The 17195-nt window shown below is 47.1% G+C and overlaps 4 protein-coding genes across 4 annotated transcripts; all 4 read left to right on the top strand.

The window, feature by feature from the left end:
- The first annotated feature begins 2160 nt into the window (after positions 1–2160).
- On the top strand, positions 2161–3107 carry LOC133207345 (olfactory receptor 8U3-like). The gene is given in 2 exon segments (XM_061344148.1): positions 2161–2338; positions 2341–3107. Coding segments are annotated over 2 exon segments (945 nt in total).
- A 3076-nt stretch (positions 3108–6183) lies between these two features.
- Positions 6184–7137, top strand: LOC133207346 (olfactory receptor 8I2-like). Its single transcript, XM_061344149.1, has one exon. The coding sequence runs from the start codon at positions 6184–6186 to the stop codon at positions 7135–7137; it is 954 nt and encodes a 317-aa protein (XP_061200133.1).
- Positions 7138–10955: 3818 nt separating this feature from the next.
- LOC133207347 (olfactory receptor 8I2-like) lies at positions 10956–11909 on the top strand. The gene has a single exon (XM_061344150.1). The coding sequence runs from the start codon at positions 10956–10958 to the stop codon at positions 11907–11909; it is 954 nt and encodes a 317-aa protein (XP_061200134.1).
- A 3809-nt stretch (positions 11910–15718) lies between these two features.
- Positions 15719–16672, top strand: LOC133207348 (olfactory receptor 8I2-like). The gene has a single exon (XM_061344152.1). It carries the CDS (start codon positions 15719–15721, stop codon positions 16670–16672), a length of 954 nt encoding a protein of 317 aa, XP_061200136.1.
- Positions 16673–17195: the final 523 nt, after the last annotated feature.

Genomic DNA, 17195 nt, shown 5'->3' on the forward strand with positions numbered 1-17195 from the left:
ATCCACAGGATCCACAGGCTTTGTAGCAAACTTTAAACCCTCTGCTTTATTTCAGGGCAGCAGAAACCATCACCTTGAGGAATCAGAGGGATGTTGGTGGTGTGAGCATGGGGCTTTTTTGCTTCATATTTTAAACGATCTTTTTCTTCACTCATTTGATAGTTTGTGCTGTAAGACTCTCAAAAGAGCAGCTAGCCAAACAGTGTGTTAGAGCTCTATAGAGCTGGCACCTTCCCCTTGTTCCTACACTGAGATCTTGAGGGTAACATCCACTATGATGGCTTTGGACTGCCAGAGGGGAGATTGGGCTGAGCTCTTAGGCAGAAGCTCTTCCCTGTGAGGGTGCTGAGGCGCTGGCACAGGATGCCCAGAGAAGCTGTGGCTGCCCCATCCCTGGCAGTGCTCAAGGCCAGGTTGGACACAGGGGCTTAGAGCAAGCTGCTCTAGGGGAAGGTGTCCCTACCCATGGCAGGGGTTGGAACTGGATGATCTTTAAGGTCTCTTCCAAGACAAATCACTCTGGGATTCTATGGTTCCATGAGAGCAAGCTAACTGCTACCTAACCAGGAGGTTGTGCTGCAAGGTTTTGCTTGGCTGTAGGGTCTCAACAGCAGCTGGATGTTCTCCTATCCATAATGTCAAGAGTTATAACTTGGATAATGCTAGCAACAGTCTGCTTGGTGAGTCCTGGGGCAGCTTGTTGAAAGCTTGGCCAAAAAGCAAGATCTTACCAAATCGGAGTAAGAAAGCCACAAGTGGAGGTCCTTTCCCCAGGAATACAGGGATAAATATTCAGTTAACTCTTCAGCAGAGTGTGGACCCACAACCTGCATGGATAATATCTAAACGCAGGCGGCCAGGTATGGCTTTTCACTTTATCTCCATTCCAGTGAGTGTGCTCGAGCTGCAGGGAGATGTGATTGCTGGGGGGAAGCTGTTGTGTATAGCACAAGCTGCAGCCTTAGAAACATCCCAGGTTTCATACCTGCACCTTGGATCACTTCAGACCAAGCAGTTGGTTTGTCAAGCAAGAAAAAGCGAGGGTGAGCCTTTGTTAATTGTGAGCTTCAGGTCAGTTCTCCACTGGCAGGAGATGTGTGTGTCTGGGCAGGTGGATGCTGCCTCAGGGGGAGGGTTGAGCCCCAGACCCAAACAGTTCCATTTTCGTTACTTGGGTCACATCTTCCAGCTCTGTGGTGATGTCTCAGGAGCTGCTTTGCCTCCGGCATCTCTGGGTGAGCAGTGAAAAGCAGCCCTAAATCCCCATTAATAACACCAGGAGACCACACGCGTTGCTCACAGGACATCTGAAATGAGGAGTCTGGCTCTGGAGGTGGACCTCACCCCTTCAGCAAAGGGTCATCAAATAATGATGACTCTTAAGCATGGCTCTGCTTGTCAGATACCAGGCAGCGTGCACTCCTGCTTTGCTCTCTGGTGTAACTCTGTCAAGTGATGATTAATGTTAGGCAGGAAAAATCAATGAGGGTTTATTCTACCTGTCGTAAGCTGTGATTTAGGAGCTGCTGATTTCTCCCAGGGAGAATTTATCTTTGATCAAGCCTGAATGTATCTTTTGTCTCCAAGTTAGGCATCGTGTCTAAAGCAAAGTGAGGCGAGAAATCCCGGCTCTGCACCATCCTACCCTAAGGAAAGCCACATTTGCCCTCAAAGAGCTCCTCCTGGAACACAGAGAACAGCTATTTATTCCTCATGTACTCACACTGGACTGGCAGCACCCAGAAGATGAGAAATAATTCCTTTTTCCCAGCAGTTACTGGGGAATTCAAGGACTTCCATGTGTCAGTGTCTTGAGAGGAACTATGAGGAACCCTGCAGTTTATTCATTCTGGTGTTGCCCTCTCTCCTTGCCTTAAAATATCTGCTTGCTTCCAGCTGTGTTGGTGGTGGTTGTGGTGTTCAGCCAAGATTGGCCTTGGGAACTTGCTGTTTTCCTCTCTCAAAGAGAATTCACCTTATGTTGACATATATATATGTATGTGTGTGTATATAGGTATATATACACACTTTATATTGACTTAAAGTGGTGTAACTGATTGATAGACAAAACCTGACATTCTTAACATTATTGAGGGATTCAGGCCTATTCAGCATTTCAATTTAAAGACATAAAGCAGGCAAACTGCTTATAGGATCACTATGGTTGAAGATAATTATACGGCCCCCTCCGAGTTTATTCTGCTGGGCTTCACAAACAGGGAAGACCTGCGGGTGATGTGCTTTGTCTTATTCCTTGCCATCTATGTGGTTACCTTCATAGGAAACATGGGACTAATCGCATTAGTCAGAATGGATTCCTGCCTACACACCCCCATGTACTAAGCCACTTGTCTCTCCTGGATGTCTGCTACTCCTCTACCATCATCCCTCAAGCCTTGCTGAATGGACTAGTGGAGAAGAAGGTGATTTCCTTCCTTAGGTGTGCCATTCAGCTCTTCTCCTTTGCAACCTGTGCCACCACCGAGTGCTATGTGCTGGCTGCTATGGCTTATGATCGCTACATGGCCATTTGTAACCCCCTTCTCTACTCCACGGTCATGTCCCAAAGGCTTTGCATTGGGATGTTGGCTGGTGCCTACTTAGCTGGCGTGATCAGCTCTACCATACACACAGTTTCTATATTTCGTCTCCCGTTCTGTCGGTCCAAGACGATCAATCACTTCTTCTGTGATGGACCACCACTGCTAGCCCTCTCCTGCTCTGACACCCATGCCATCGAGGTGATGGTTGCTGCCGTGGTGGGGTTCAATGTACTGAGCACCACGGTCTTCATCCTCATCTCCTACTTGTCCATCCTTTCCACTGTCATGCGGATGCAGTCTGTGGCTGGTCGACGCAAAGCTTTCTCCACCTGTGTCTCTCACTTCATCTCCATTGCTTTGTACTATGGCAGCTCCCTCTTCATGTACCTGCGCCCCAGCTCCAGCCAGTCCCCGAAGCATGACGAGGTGGTCTCCATGCTGTACTCTGTGGTTGTCCCCATGCTGAACCCGCTCATCTACAGCCTAAGAAATGTGGATATGAAGAACGCCATGAGGAAAGCAAAGAGTAGAGTCCTCTCTTCTTTGTCCATTCATGGTTTCTAGTCAGCTAATGGAGAGGACTACCCTGCCCTGGTGAGGAGAAGCAGCAGGCTGGATATTGCACCTTCAAGGATGGTTGGATATTGAGCGTTGAAGAGGATAATTGGATATAGCACCTTCAAAAAGCAGGGACTAAACGTACCTGGAAGCATGATACCTGGAAAACACACTTCTCCTTAAACCAAGGCTACATGCTGTGCTGGGGTGGACAGGACTTTCTCTGGCTGCAGCCTGAGACCTGACAGTGACTGTGTATTGGAAAGAAAGTTGTTGGAAAACGTGATTGTTACTTAAATATTACTTGAAATTAATATATTTTTATTATTTAAATGTTATTAAACATAACTATAGACTTCAGAGACCAAAAGGGAGAAGGCAGGTGGTGGCTTTCCCCTGCTGGCATCAAAGCAGCTGGTATCTGAGCTCATGTTTTATATTAGCAAATGATTCCTGGTTTATTTCTGGTTTTAAGGAAATATTAACCAGGTTTACATTGAAAACTTCTAAAGCCACCTGTATGCTTCTCCTTCTTCCTTCCCCACACTTTCATAGCTCGGTTTTCTCCCCTCTTTGCCCCATCCTTTGCGCTTTCTAAATGTCTGGGACAAGGTTATCATTCAATATTTCTCCTAAGGGTTTTATAATGTCGCTTCATCTAGGAGAATCATTCAGGACACATCGATACTCAGGATTCTTCAGATGAAGACTGGAAAATCTGAGTTCATCCTGTTATATCCTCAAAGCAGCCACGTAGGACAATGCTTGTGACCCAACTGTTGTACAATCACTAGTAAAGTGTATGGAAATAAATGCATCTGAGGGAAAGGACTCTCCATGACCAGCATAAACCATCCACACAGAGGATGCTTTGTTGTGTTTGTTTTCAGCTCCCTTCAATGCAATATTAGATGATCTCTCTGGATGTAAAGGGCTTCCTCAGGGACACACTGAAAGAAAGAGGTGTGTGATAGATGGAGAAATACAAAGGAAACTGTCCTGGGCCTGTCTTCCTGGGTAGGCCTCTGCAGGAGAAGTGGTCTTGGAGGTGTTGATGCAGCCAGAAGGAGTTTGGGGAGAGAGGAACTGAAAGGTTATTTTGCTGATCAAGTCAAACTAATTATCCGATGGAGGAGGGTCCTTTGGGAGAACGGTTTGCACAACACAAGCCTCTGAGGTAATGCCTCCTGTGAGATAAAACCCCTCCACCAGCCAGCCTGGAGCATCCTGCTCCCAAGCATCTCTCCTTCAACCATCGCATGGGCTCCAGAAGGAGCTGCAGGCACTGCATCCACCACCACCTTCCTCTTTAACCAAGCAGGTACAAAAGGGTTTGATGGGTGATGGTTTCAGTTTGACCCTGGGCATGCTACCTCTCACATTTTCGATGGCATGTTGAATTTCAGTCTTCATCAGGGGCTGTAGAGATAGGGCAAGGGGTGATGGGTTTAAAGTGAAACAGAGAAATTCAGGTTGGAGATAAGGAAGAAGTTTTTCCCTGTGAGGGTGCTGAGGCGCTGGCACAGGGTGCCCAGAGAAGCTGTGGCTGCCCCATCCCTGGCAGTGCTCAAGGCCAGGTTGGACACATGGGATTGTGTCCTGGTTTTAGCAGTAGCAGTCATTTTTCTCCTTCTTGGTAGCTGGTGCAGTGCTGTGTTTTGACTTTCAGCTGGGAACAGAGCTGAAAAACAATGATGTTTTTTGGTTTGGCCAAGGACTTTGTGAGTCTCATGCTCTGCCAGGGAGGAGGGAAGCTGGGAGGAAGCAGAGACAGGACACCTGACCCAAACTGACCAAAGAGGTATTCCATACCATAGCACGTGCCCAGGATGTAACTGGGAGTTGGCCGGAAGGGCAGAGTGGACTGCAGGGTTGGAGGAGGTATCGGTCGGTGCTTGATCGGGCTGGGGGGGCAAGTTATCAGTCGCCTGGTGATGGGGTGTTGTATTCTCTTCCCTTGTTATTTCCTTTATCATTACTATTATTGTTGGTAGCAGCAGTGATTTGTGTTATACCTTAGTTACTGAACTGTTCTTATCTCAACCCGTGGGAGTTGCATTCTTTCTGATTCTCCTCTCCATCCCTCCGAGAGTAGGGGGAGGGCAAGAAAGGGGGGGAGTGAGTGAGTGAAAGCTGTCTGGTTGAGGTTTAAACCACGACAGATTGGAGCAAGCTGCTCCAGTGGAAGGTGTCCCTGCCCATGGCAGGGGTTGGAACTGGATGACTTTTAAGGTCCCCTCAACCCAAACCATTCTCTGATAGCCCGCGGTGTGAATAAAAGTGCTCTAGTAGGTGGTAGGTTTGCTTCAAAAACCACGCATTCCTGTCCCCATCTACAAGTGATTTAGGGGTATTTTAGCAGCGATGTAGCCATTCATCGATAGATATTCCATCAGATAATTCACCTGCAGAGGAGCTGAATGGGGGACATGAGAATACCCAAGCTAACACCTTAAAATTTTGGTTTATATATGATATATTTTGTATTTTAACACCCTTATGTGGATATTTGGGTTGGTCATAGGAAGTTCACTGCAATCCCAGCAAAGCTCTGCTGGAGCCAAGAACACTGCTTTCCCTTATCCTTACGCAGGTTGGGGTTTTTTCAGAAGCAAATAAGCTTAGAACTTAAAGCAAATTTCAAGTATGTGGCTTTGTGTTCTCATGAAAAGGATGCAGCACAACTAAAGAGGGTACAGAAGGGCATTGATTCAGTCTGAGAAATACAAAAAAGAGAGAAAAAAATCCTTAAAACTCCCAGAAATCAGTGAAGAAAATGCAAAATCTTTTCTGTTTTCTACATTTGGGGATGTATTTATTTGATTGACGTTTCTCTATGTATCATTAGTGCAGTGTATTTCAAGCATGGTAGAATTATTCTTTTTTTAATTTCAGGCTGTGTAATGAGCTCCTTCACATCTTTCACTTCAGATCTTCGGCTACAGACAGAAAAACACCATTACAAAGACACCATTTTCTATTGCATATTCTTTCTGGATTAAACTCCAACTAAACTTCCACATTATTTCTCTCTTAGGGGTGTATTCATTTCATTTCAATCCAAGTCCATCAACTCGTTGAAATGACGGATACAGGAAACCTCACGCTTCTCTCCAGCTTCATCCTCTTGGGTTTCTCTGATACCCCAGAGCTACAAACCACCATCTTCATACTCTTTTTGTCCCTGTATGTTTTAATGGTGCTGGGGAACCTGATGATGATCCTGCTGATCAACACTGACCCCCACCTCCAAACCCCCATGTACTTCTTCCTGATCCACTTATCTTTCATGGATTTTTGCCTTTCCTCTGCTATCACCCCCAAAGCTCTGGAGACCTTCCTGCTGGGGAGAAGCCACATCTCCTTTTGGGATTGCTTTGCCCAGATGTTTATTTTCATGGCTCTGGCTGTCTCTGAGTGTTTCCTGCTTGGGGTAATGGCTTACGACCGATACACGGCTGTGTGCAAGCCCCTGCTCTACACCACTACCATGACCAGGGCACGTTGCTATGGCATGATGGTGCTGGTGTACACCATGGGGTTCCTCACCTCCCTGGTGCACATCACGCTGGCGGGGAGGTTGTCCTTCTGTCAGAACAGGAGCATCAACCACTTCTTCTGTGAGCTGCCCACCCTCCTGCAGCTCTCCTGCTCAGACACAAGCACAAATGAGGTCTTGCTTTTTTACAGCGCTGTATTTAACTCCATGGTCTCTCTCCTGATGATCCTGGTGTCCTACACCTACATCCTCCACACCGTCCTGCAGATCCCTTTGGCCACGAGGAGGATGAAAGTCTTCTCTACCTGCGCCTCCCACTTGGCTGCCATCACCATCCTCTATGCACCCGGGGTCTTCACCTATGTCCAACCTCATGAGGCATCCTCATGGGATCAGGCCAAGCTGGTGTCGGTGTGTTACTCCATCCTCACCCCAACCCTCAACCCCCTCATCTACAGCCTGAGGAACAAGGAGGTGAAGGGGGCTCTCAGGAGGCTGTGGGAGCGAAAGCTGCTGCCACATCTCTGCAGAGTTTAAAAGCACATTTGGAGCTCTTCAGTACTGTGGAGGTAAGGGAGGAATATGTGATTATGGAACTGATGATTACTGGCCACTACTGGTCATTATTGCTCACTATTGGTCATTATTATAGATAAGGAAATCACACAGCAAGTGCAGGGTGTGGAGAACCAGCACAATGAATGATTCTCTTCAAACAGCTTCAGGTGGTTTTACGCATGGCCTGAGCCTTCAATAATTTATTCAAATAAATATCAGCTCTTTAATAGCAGGCCTGAGACAGCGCCGTGGTGTTTTGTGTCTAAATAGTGCTAAATGAAAGCAGTGCCCACAAAAAGGAGGCTCAGCCTTGAGGTGAGGCACTGACCACTGTCTCCATTGCCTCCTTGATAAGCATTTTCACAATGATGAAGTCAGAGAAGGTCAAGAGGATTTTACACAGCTCTGGTGTCTGCAACAAAAGGAGGACATGGGGCTGCTGGAGCAAGTCCAGAGGAGGCAACGAGAGTGGTCAGGGGCTGGAGCACCTCCCATATGGAGTCAGGCTGTGAACATTGGGACTGTTCAGCGTGGAGAGGAGGAGCTGCGTGGAGACTTCAGAGCAGCTTCCAATGTCTAAAGGGGGCTACAAGGAACCAATAGGAGGGCTTTGGACATGGATGTGTAGGGACAGGCCCAGGGGAATGGCTTGAACCTGCCCAAGGGGAGACTGAGCTGAGCTCTTAGGCAGAAGCTCTTCCCTGTGAGGGTGCTGAGGCGCTGGCACAGGGTGCCCAGAGAAGCTGTGGCTGCCCCATCCCTGGCAGTGCTCAAGGCCAGGTTGGACACAGGGGCTTGGAGCAAGCTGCTCCAGTGGAAGGGGTTGAGGTTAGAACCGGATGAGCTTTAAGGTCCCTTCCAACCCAAACCAGGCTGGGATTCTGTGAAATAAATCTGTGACAGTCTGTTGGTCAACAAAGCCCTTGTGGTAAATGGGGACAAGTCATATCTGAGCCTCTGCTCTGCTGTGAATTTAAGTAGGGGTTTAAAGAGCCTGAGTGTTGGTGGGAGGGGGGATCTGGGGTCCTCCTCCCCCCTGAACAGCCAAGGTGCTGCTGGCCTGCGTCTCCTGACAAAGCTGATGGAGCAAGTGCAGTACCCAGCTGTCTGCTTCTGGGACTTCAAGCTGCATTATTCACCCTGCACTAGTGCACCCAGGTATGCTTAGTGGCTCTTTTTGCCTTCATGTAGTTCTTTTCAATGATCTTTGAGTTACACATTTTTCTTCTTTCCAAAATTTGATTGAGGGTTCTTTCTCCCTCTCTTATACTGATTTTCTCACTTCACAAACCTTGGTTTTATCCCAGTACCCAATGGGGAAGAAAGACATTCAAAACCACACAGAAATCCTTTTCTACCCTCCTCCAGTGCATCTCCTCGACTGTCCGTCTGGTGCCTTCCAGCAGAAAACCAGGTTTACGTTGAAAACACCTAAAGCCACCTGTATACTTCTTCTTCTTCCTTCCCCACACTGTCATAGCTCGGTTTTCTCCCCTCTTTTCCCCATCCTTTTTGTTTTCTAAATGCCTGGGACAAGGTTATCATTTAATATTTCTCCTAAGGGTTTTATAATATCTCTTCATCTAGGAGAAGCTTTCAGGACACACCGGCACTCATGATTCCTCAGATGAAGACTGGGAAATCTGACTTCATCCTGTTATATCCTCAAGGCAGCCATGTAGAACAATGCTTTTGACCCAACTGTTGTACAATCACTAGTAAAGTGTATGGAAATAAATGCATCTGATGGAAAGGACTCTCCGTGACCAGCACAAACCGTCCACATAGAGGATGCTTTGTTGTGTTTGTTTTCAGCTCCCTTCAATGCAATATTAGATGATCTCTCTGGATGTAAAGGGCTTCCTCAGGGAAACACTGAAAGAAAGAGGTGTGTGATAGATGGAGAAATACAAATGAAACTGTCCTGGGCCTGGTTCCCTGGGTAGGTTTCTGCAGGAGAAGTGGTCTTGGAGGTGTTGATGCAGCCAGAAGGAGTTTGGGAGAGAGGAACTGACATCTCCCTCTGCTGATCAAGTTGAACTAATTATCCGATGGAGGAGGGTCCTTTGGGAGAACGGTTTGCACAACACAAGCCTCTGAGGTAATGCCTCCTGTGAGATAAAACCCCTCCACCAGCCAGCCTGGAGCATCCTGCTCCCAAGCATCTCTCCTTCAACCATCGCATGGGCTCCAGAAGGAGCTGCAGGCACTGCATCCATCACCACCTTCCTCTTTAACCAAGCAGGTACAAAAGGGTTTGATGGGTGATGGTTTCAGTTTGACCCTGGGTGTGCTACCTCTCACATTTTCGATGGCATGTTTAATTTCAGTCTTCATCAGGGGCTGTAGAGATAGGGGAAGCTGTGATGGGTTTAAAGTGAAACAGAGAAATTCAGGTTGGAGATAAGGAAGAAGTTTTTCCCTGTGAGGGTGCTGAGGCGCTGGCACAGGGTGCCCAGAGAAGCTGTGGCTGCCCCATCCCTGGCAGTACTCAAGGCCAGGTTGGACACAGGGGCTTGGAGCAAGCTGCTCCAGTGGAAGGTGTCCCTGCCCATGGCAGTGGGATGGGCCTGGCGGAGCTTTAATTTGCCTTCAGCCCGAACCATCCTATGATAACCCATGTTGTGAATAAAAGTGCCCTAGTACACGGTAGATCTGCTTCAAACGCACCAACGTTCCTGACCTCATCTGCAACTGATTCAGAGATATTTTAGCATGAGAATATCCAAGCTAAAGCCTTAAAATTTTGGTTTATATATGATATATTTCGTGTTTTACACCCTTAGGCAGATATTTGGGTTGGTCATAGGAAGCTGACTGCAATCAAAGCAGAGCTCTGCTTGAGCCAGGACCACTGTATTCCCTTAACCTTATGCAGCTTGGGGGTTCTTGGCAGGAGGTTGGGACTAAATGACTTTTAAGGTCCCTTCGACTCAAACCATTCTATGATAGCCTGTGATGTGACGACAAGTGCTCTAGTAGGGGGTGGGTTTGCTTCAAAATCCCACATTCCTGATCCTATCTACAACAGATTTAGGGGTATTTTAGGAGCTATGTAGCCATTCATAGATTGATATTCCATTAAATCATTCGTCTGCAGAGGAATTGAATGGTGGAGATGAGAATATCCAAGCTAAAGCCTTAAAATTTTGGTTTATATGTGGTATTATTTTACACCCTTAGCTGGATATTTGTGTTGGTCATAGAACGCTCACTTCAATCACAGCAAAGCTCTGCTGGAGGCAAGACCACTGCTTTCCCTTAATATTGTGCGGAAGGGGGGGGGTTCTTCAAAAGCAGATTAACTTAGAGCTTAAAGCAAATTTCAGGTAGATGGCTTTGTGTTCTGATAAAAAGCATGGACCACAACTAAAGAAGCCACAGAAGAGCACTGATCCACTCAGAAAAATACAAAAAAAAAAAGAGAGAAAAAAATCCTAAAAATTCCCAGAAATCAGTGAAGAAAATAAAAGATCTTTTCTGTTTGCCACATTTTGGGGACGTATTTCTTGGATTGTATGTCTTACACTTGGATAGACATGATGTATCTCAGCGTATCATTAGTGCAGTGTATATCAATCATGGTAGAATTACTCTCTTTTAATTTCAGGCTGTGTAATGAGCTCTTTCACCTCTTTGGCTTTAGGTCTTGGGCTACAGACAGAAATATACCATTACAAAGACAGCATTTTCTATTGCATTTACTTTATGGATTAAACTCCAACTAAACTTCCACATTATTTCTCTCTTAGGGGTGTATTCATTTCAGTTCAATCCAAGTCCATCAACTTGTTGAAATGACGGATACAGGAAACCTCACACTTTTCTCCAGCTTCATCCTCTTGGGTTTCTCTGATGCCCCAAAGCTACAAACCAGCATCTTCACTATCTTCTTATCCCTGTATGTTTTAATGGTGGTGGGGAACCTGATGATGATCCTGCTGATCAACACTGACCCCCACCTCCACATCCCCATGTACTTCTTCCTGACCCACTTATCTTGCATGGATTTTTGCCTTTCCTCTGCTCTCATCCCAAAAGCTCTGGAGACCTTCCTGATGGGGAGAAGCCACATCTCCTTTTGGGGTTGCTTTGCCCAGATGTATATTTTTGTGGCTCTCATTGTCTGTGAGTGCTTCCTTCTTGGGGTAATGGCTTACGACCGATACATGGCTGTGTGCAAGCCCCTGCTCTACACCACTACCATGACCAGGGCGCGTTACTATGGCATGATGGTGCTGGTGTACACCATCGGGTTCCTCACCTCCCTGGTGCACATCACGCTGGCGGGGAGGTTGTCCTTCTGTCAGAACAGGAGCATCAACCACTTCTTCTGTGAGCTGCCCACCCTCCTGCAGCTCTCCTGCTCAGACACAAGCACAAATGAGGTCTTGCTTTTTTACAACATTGTGTTTAACTCCGTGGTCTCTCTCCTGATGATCCTGGTGTCCTACACCTACATCCTCCACACCGTCCTGCAGATCCCTTTGGCCACGAGAAGGATGAAGGTTTTCTCTACCTTCACCTCCCACTTGGCTGCCATCACCATCTTCTATGCACCCGGGGTCTTCACCCATGTCCAGCCTCATGAGGCATCCTCATGGGATCAGGCCAAGCTGGTGTCGGTGTGTTACTCCATCCTCACCCCAACCCTCAACCCCCTCATCTACAGCCTGAGGAACAAGGAGGTGAAGGGGGCTCTCAGGAGGCTGTGGGAGCGAAAGCTGCTGCCACATCTCTGCAGGGTTTGAAAGCACATTTGGAGCTCTTCAGTACTGTGGAGGAAACGAAGGAATATGTGGAATATGTGGTTATGGAACTGATGATTACTGGCCACTACTGGTCATTATTGCTCACTGTTGGTCATTATTACAGATAAGGAGATCACACAGCAAGTGCAGGGTGTGGAGAACCAGCACAATGAATGATTCTCTTCAAACAGCTTCAGGTGGTTTTAAGCATGGCCTGAGCCTTCAATAATTTATTCAAATATAAGTCAGCTCCTTAATAGCAGGTTTGAGACAGCGCCGTGGTGTTTTGTGTCTAAATTGTACTAAATGAAAGCAGTGCCCACAAAAAGGAGGCTCAGCCTTGAGGTGAGGCACTGACCACTGTCTCCATTGCCTCCTTGATAAGCATTTTCACAATGATGAAGTCAGAGAAGGCCAAGAGGATTTTATACAGCTCTGGTGTCTGCAACAAAATGAGGACATGGGGCTGCTGGAGCAAGTCCAGAGGAGGCAACGAGAGTTGTCAGGGGCTGGAGCACCTCCCATGTGGAGTCAGGCTGAGAACATTGGGGCTGTTCAGCGTGGAGAGGAGGAGCTGCGTGGAGACTTCAGAGCAGCTTCCGATGTCTAAAGGGGGCTACAAGGAACCAATAGGAGGGCTTTGGACACGGATGTGTAGGGACAGGCCAAGGGGAATGCCTTGAACCTGCCCGAGGGGAGACTGAGCTGAGCTCTTAGGCAGAAGCTCTTCCCTGTGAGGGTGCTGAGGCGCTGGCACAGGGTGCCCAGAGAAGCTGTGGCTGCCCCATCCCTGGCAGTGCTCAAGGACACAGGGGCTTGGAGCAAGCTGCTCCAGTGGGAGGGGTTGGGGTTAGAACCGGATGAGCTTTAAGGTCCCTTCCAACCCAAACCAGGCTGGGGTTCTGTGAAATAAAGCTGTGACAGTCTGTTGGTCAACAAAGCCCTGGTGGTAAATGGGGACAAGTCATATCTGAGCCTCTGCTCTGCTGTGAATTTAAGTAGGGGTTTAAAGAGCCTGAGTGTTGGTGGGAGGGGGGATCTGGGGTCCTCCTCCCCCCTGAACAGCCAAGGTGCTGCTGGCCTGCGTCTCCTGACAAAGCTGATGGAGCAAGTGCAGTACCCAGCTGTCTGCATCTGGGACTTCAAGCTGCATTATTCACCCTGCACTAGTGCACCCAGGTATGCTTAGTGGCTCTTTTTGCCTTCATGTAGTTCTTTTCAATGATCTTTGAGTTACACATTTTTCTTCTTTCCAAAATTTGATTGAGAGTTATTTCTCCCTCTCTTATACTGATTTTCTCACTTCACAAACCTTGGTTTTATCCCAGTACCCAATGGGGAAGAAAGACATTCAAAACCACACAGAAATACTTTTCTACCCTCCTCCAGTGCATCTCCTCGACTGTCAGTCTGGTGCCTTCCAGCAGAAAACAAGGTTTACATTGAAAACACCTAAAGCCACCTGTATACTTCTATTTCGTCCTTCCCCACACTTTCATAGCTCGGTTTTCTCCCATCTTTGCCCCATCCTTTGTGTTTTCTAAATGTCTGGGACAAGGTTATCATTTCATATTTCTCCTAAGGGTTTTATAATATCTCTTCATCTAGGAGAAGCTTTCAGGACACACCGGCACTCAGGATTCTTCAGACGAAGACTGGGAAATCTGACTTCATCCTGTTATATCCTCAAAGCAGCCATGTAGAACAATGATTGTGAGCAGACTGTTGTACAATCACTAGTAAAGTGTATGGAAATAAATGCATCTGATGGAAAGGACTCCCCATGACCAGCACAAACCATCCACACAGAGGATGCTTTGTTGTGTTTGTTTTCAGCTCCCTTCAATGCAATATTAGATGATCTCTCTGGATGTAAAGGGCTTCCTCAGGGAAACACTGAAAGAAAGAGGTGTGTGATAGATGGAGAAATACAAAGGAAACTGTCCTGGGCCTGTCTTCCTGGGTAGGCCTCTGCAGGAGAAGTGGTCTTGGAGGTGTTGATGCAGCCAGAAGGAGTTTGGGGAGAGAGGAACTGAAAGGTTATTTTGCTGATCAAGTCAAACTAATTATCCGATGGAGGAGGGTCCTTTGGGAGAACGGTTTGCACAACACAAGCCTCTGAGGTAATGCCTCCTGTGAGATAAAACCCCTCCACCAGCCAGCCTGGAGCATCCTGCTCCCAAGCATCTCTCCTTCAACCATCGCATGGGCTCCAGAAGGAGCTGCAGGCACTGCATCCACCACCACCTTCCTCTTTAACCAAGCAGGTACAAAAGGGTTTGATGGGTGATGGTTTCAGTTTGACCCTGGGCATGCTACCTCTCACATTTTCGATGGCATGTTTAATTTCAGTCTTCATCAGGGGCTGTAGAGATAGGGGAAGCGGTGATGGGTTTAAAGTGAAACAGGGAAATTCAGGTTGGAGAGAAGGAAGAAGTTTTTCCCTGTGAGGGTGCTGAGGCGCTGGCAAAGGGTGCCCAGAGAAGCTGTGGCTGCCCCATCCCTGGCAGTGCTCAAGGCCAGGTTGGACACAGGGGCTTGGAGCAATCTGCTCCAGTGGAAGGTGCCCATGGCAGTGGGATGGGCCTGGCGGAGCTTTAATTTGCTTTCAGCCCGAACCATCCTATGATAACCCATGTTGTGAATAAAAGTGCCCTCGTACACGGTAGATCTGCTTCAAACGCACCAACGTTCCTGACCTCATCTGCAACTGATTCAGCGATATTTTAGCATGAGAATATCCAAGCTAAAGCCTTAAAATTTTGGTTTATATATGGTATATTTCATGTTTTACACCCTTATGCAGATATTTGGGTTGGTCATAGGAAGCTGACTGCAATCAAAGCAGAGCTCTGCTTGAGCCAGGACCATTGTATTCCCTTAACCTTATGCAGCGTGGGGGTTCTTGGCAGGAGGTTGGGACTAAATGACTTTTAAGGTCGCTTCAACTCAAACCATTCTATGATAGCCTGTGATGTGATGACAAGTGCTCTAGTAGGGGGTAGGTTTGCTTCAAAATCCCACATTCCTGATCCCATCTACAACAGATTTAGGGGTATTTTAGGAGCTATGTAGCCATTCATAGATTGATATTCCATTAAATCATTCGTCTGCAGAGGAATTGAATGGTGGAGATGAGAATATCCAAGCTAAAGCCTTAAAATTTTGGTTTATATGTGGTATTATTTTACACCCTTAGCTGGATATTTGGGTTGGTCATAGAACGCTCACTGCAGTCACAGCAAAGCTCTGCTGGAGCCAAGACCACTGCTTTCCCTTAATATTGTGCGGAAGGGGGGGGTTTCCTCAGAAGCAGATTAACTTAGAGCTTAAAACAAATTTCAGGTAGATGGCTTTGTGTTCTGGTAAAAAGCATGGACCACAACTAAAGAAGCCACAGAAGAGCATTGATTCAGTCTGAAAAATACAAAAAAAAGAGAGAAAAAACCCTTAAAATTCCCAGAAATCAGTGAAGAAAATAAAAGATCTTTTCTGTTTGCCACATTTTGGGGATGTATGTATTGGATTGTATGTCTTACACTTGGATAGACATGATGTATCTCAGCATATCATTAGTGCAGTGTATATCAATCATGGTAGAATTATTCTCTTTTAATTTCAGGCTGTGTAATGAGCTCTTTCACCTCTTTGGCTTTAGGTCTTGGGCTACAGACAGAAATACACCATTACAAAGACAGCATTTTCTATTGCATTTACTTTATGGATTAAACTCCAACTAAACTTCCACATTATTTCTCTCTTAGGCGTGTATTCATTTCATTTCAATCCAAGTCCATCAACTTGTTGAAATGACGGATACAGGAAACCTCACACTTCTCTCCAGCTTCATCCTCTTGGGTTTCTCTGATGCCCCAGAGCTACAAACCACTATCTTCACTATCTTCTTATCCCTGTATGTTTTAATGGTGGTGGGGAACCTGATGATGATCCTGCTGATCAACACCGACCCCCACCTCCAAACCCCCATGTACTTCTTCCTGACCCACTTATCTTTCATGGATTTTTGCCTTTCCTCTGCTCTCATCCCCAAAGCTCTGGAGACCTTCCTGATGGGGAGAAGCCACATCTCCTTTTGGGGTTGCTTTGCCCAGATGTTTATTTTCATGGCTCTGGCTGTCTCTGAGTGTTTCCTGCTTGGGGTAATGGCTTACGACCGATACACGGCTGTGTGCAAGCCCCTGCTCTACACCACTACCATGACCAGGGCACGTTGCTATGGCATGATGGTGCTGGTGTACACCATGGGGTTCCTCACCTCCCTGGTGCACATCACGCTGGCGGGGAGGTTGTCCTTCTGTCAGAACAGGAGCATCAACCACTTCTTCTGTGAGCTGCCCACCCTCCTGCAGCTCTCCTGCTCAGACACAAGCACAAATGAGGTCTTCCTTTTATACAACACTGTGTTTAACTCCGTGGTCTCTCTCCTGATGATCCTGGTGTCCTACACCTACATCCTCCACACCGTCCTGCAGATCCCTTTGGCCACGAGGAGGATGAAGGTCTTCTCTACCTGCGCCTCCCACTTGGCTGCCATCACCACCTTCTACGCACCCGGAGTCTTCACCTATGTCCAGCCTCACGAGGCATCCTCATGGGGTCAGGGCAAGCTGGTGTCGGTGTGTTACTCCATCCTCACCCCAACCCTCAACCCCCTCATCTACAGCCTGAGGAACAAGGAGGTGAAGGGGGCTCTCAGGAGGCTGTGGGAGCGAAAGCTGCTGCCACGTCTCTGCAGGGTTTAAAAGCACATTTGGAGCTCTTCAGTACTGTGGAGGTAAGGGAGGAATATGTGGAATATGTGATTATGGAATTGATAATTACTGGCCATTATTGGTCATTATTGCTCACTGTTGGTCATTATTACAGATAAGGAGATCACACAGCAAGTGCAGGGTGTGGAGAACCAGCACAATGAATGATTCTCTACAAACAGCTTCAGGTGGTTTTAAGCATGGCCTGAGCCTTCAATAATTTATTCAAATAAGAGTCAGCTTAATAGCAGGTTTTAGACAGCGCCGTGGTGTTGTGTGTCTAAATTGTGCTAAATGAAGGCAGTGCCCACAAAAAGGAGGCTCAGCCTTGAGGTAAGGCACTGACCACTGTCTCCATTGCCTCCTTGATAAGCATTTTCACAATGATGAAGTCAGAGAAGGTCAAGAGGATTTTACACAGCTCTGGTGTCTGCAACAAAAGGAGGACATGGAGCTGCCACAGCCTCTAAAGAAGAGGCAACGAGGATGCTCAGGGGCTGGAGCACCTCCCATA

The sequence above is a fragment of the Neopsephotus bourkii genome, unplaced genomic scaffold (genome assembly GCF_033783945.1).
Source record: "Neopsephotus bourkii isolate Nb327-2 ecotype Australia unplaced genomic scaffold, CSIRO-AGI_Nbou_v1 NB_1869, whole genome shotgun sequence".
NCBI classification, from domain to species: Eukaryota; Metazoa; Chordata; class Aves; order Psittaciformes; family Psittacidae; genus Neopsephotus; species Neopsephotus bourkii.

Coding starts and splice junctions, on each gene's coding strand:
- LOC133207346 (XM_061344149.1), top strand. CDS start 6,184: ATGACGGATACAGGAAACCTCACGCTTCTCTCCAGCTTCATCCTCTTG.
- LOC133207348 (XM_061344152.1), top strand. CDS start 15,719: ATGACGGATACAGGAAACCTCACACTTCTCTCCAGCTTCATCCTCTTG.
- LOC133207347 (XM_061344150.1), top strand. CDS start 10,956: ATGACGGATACAGGAAACCTCACACTTTTCTCCAGCTTCATCCTCTTG.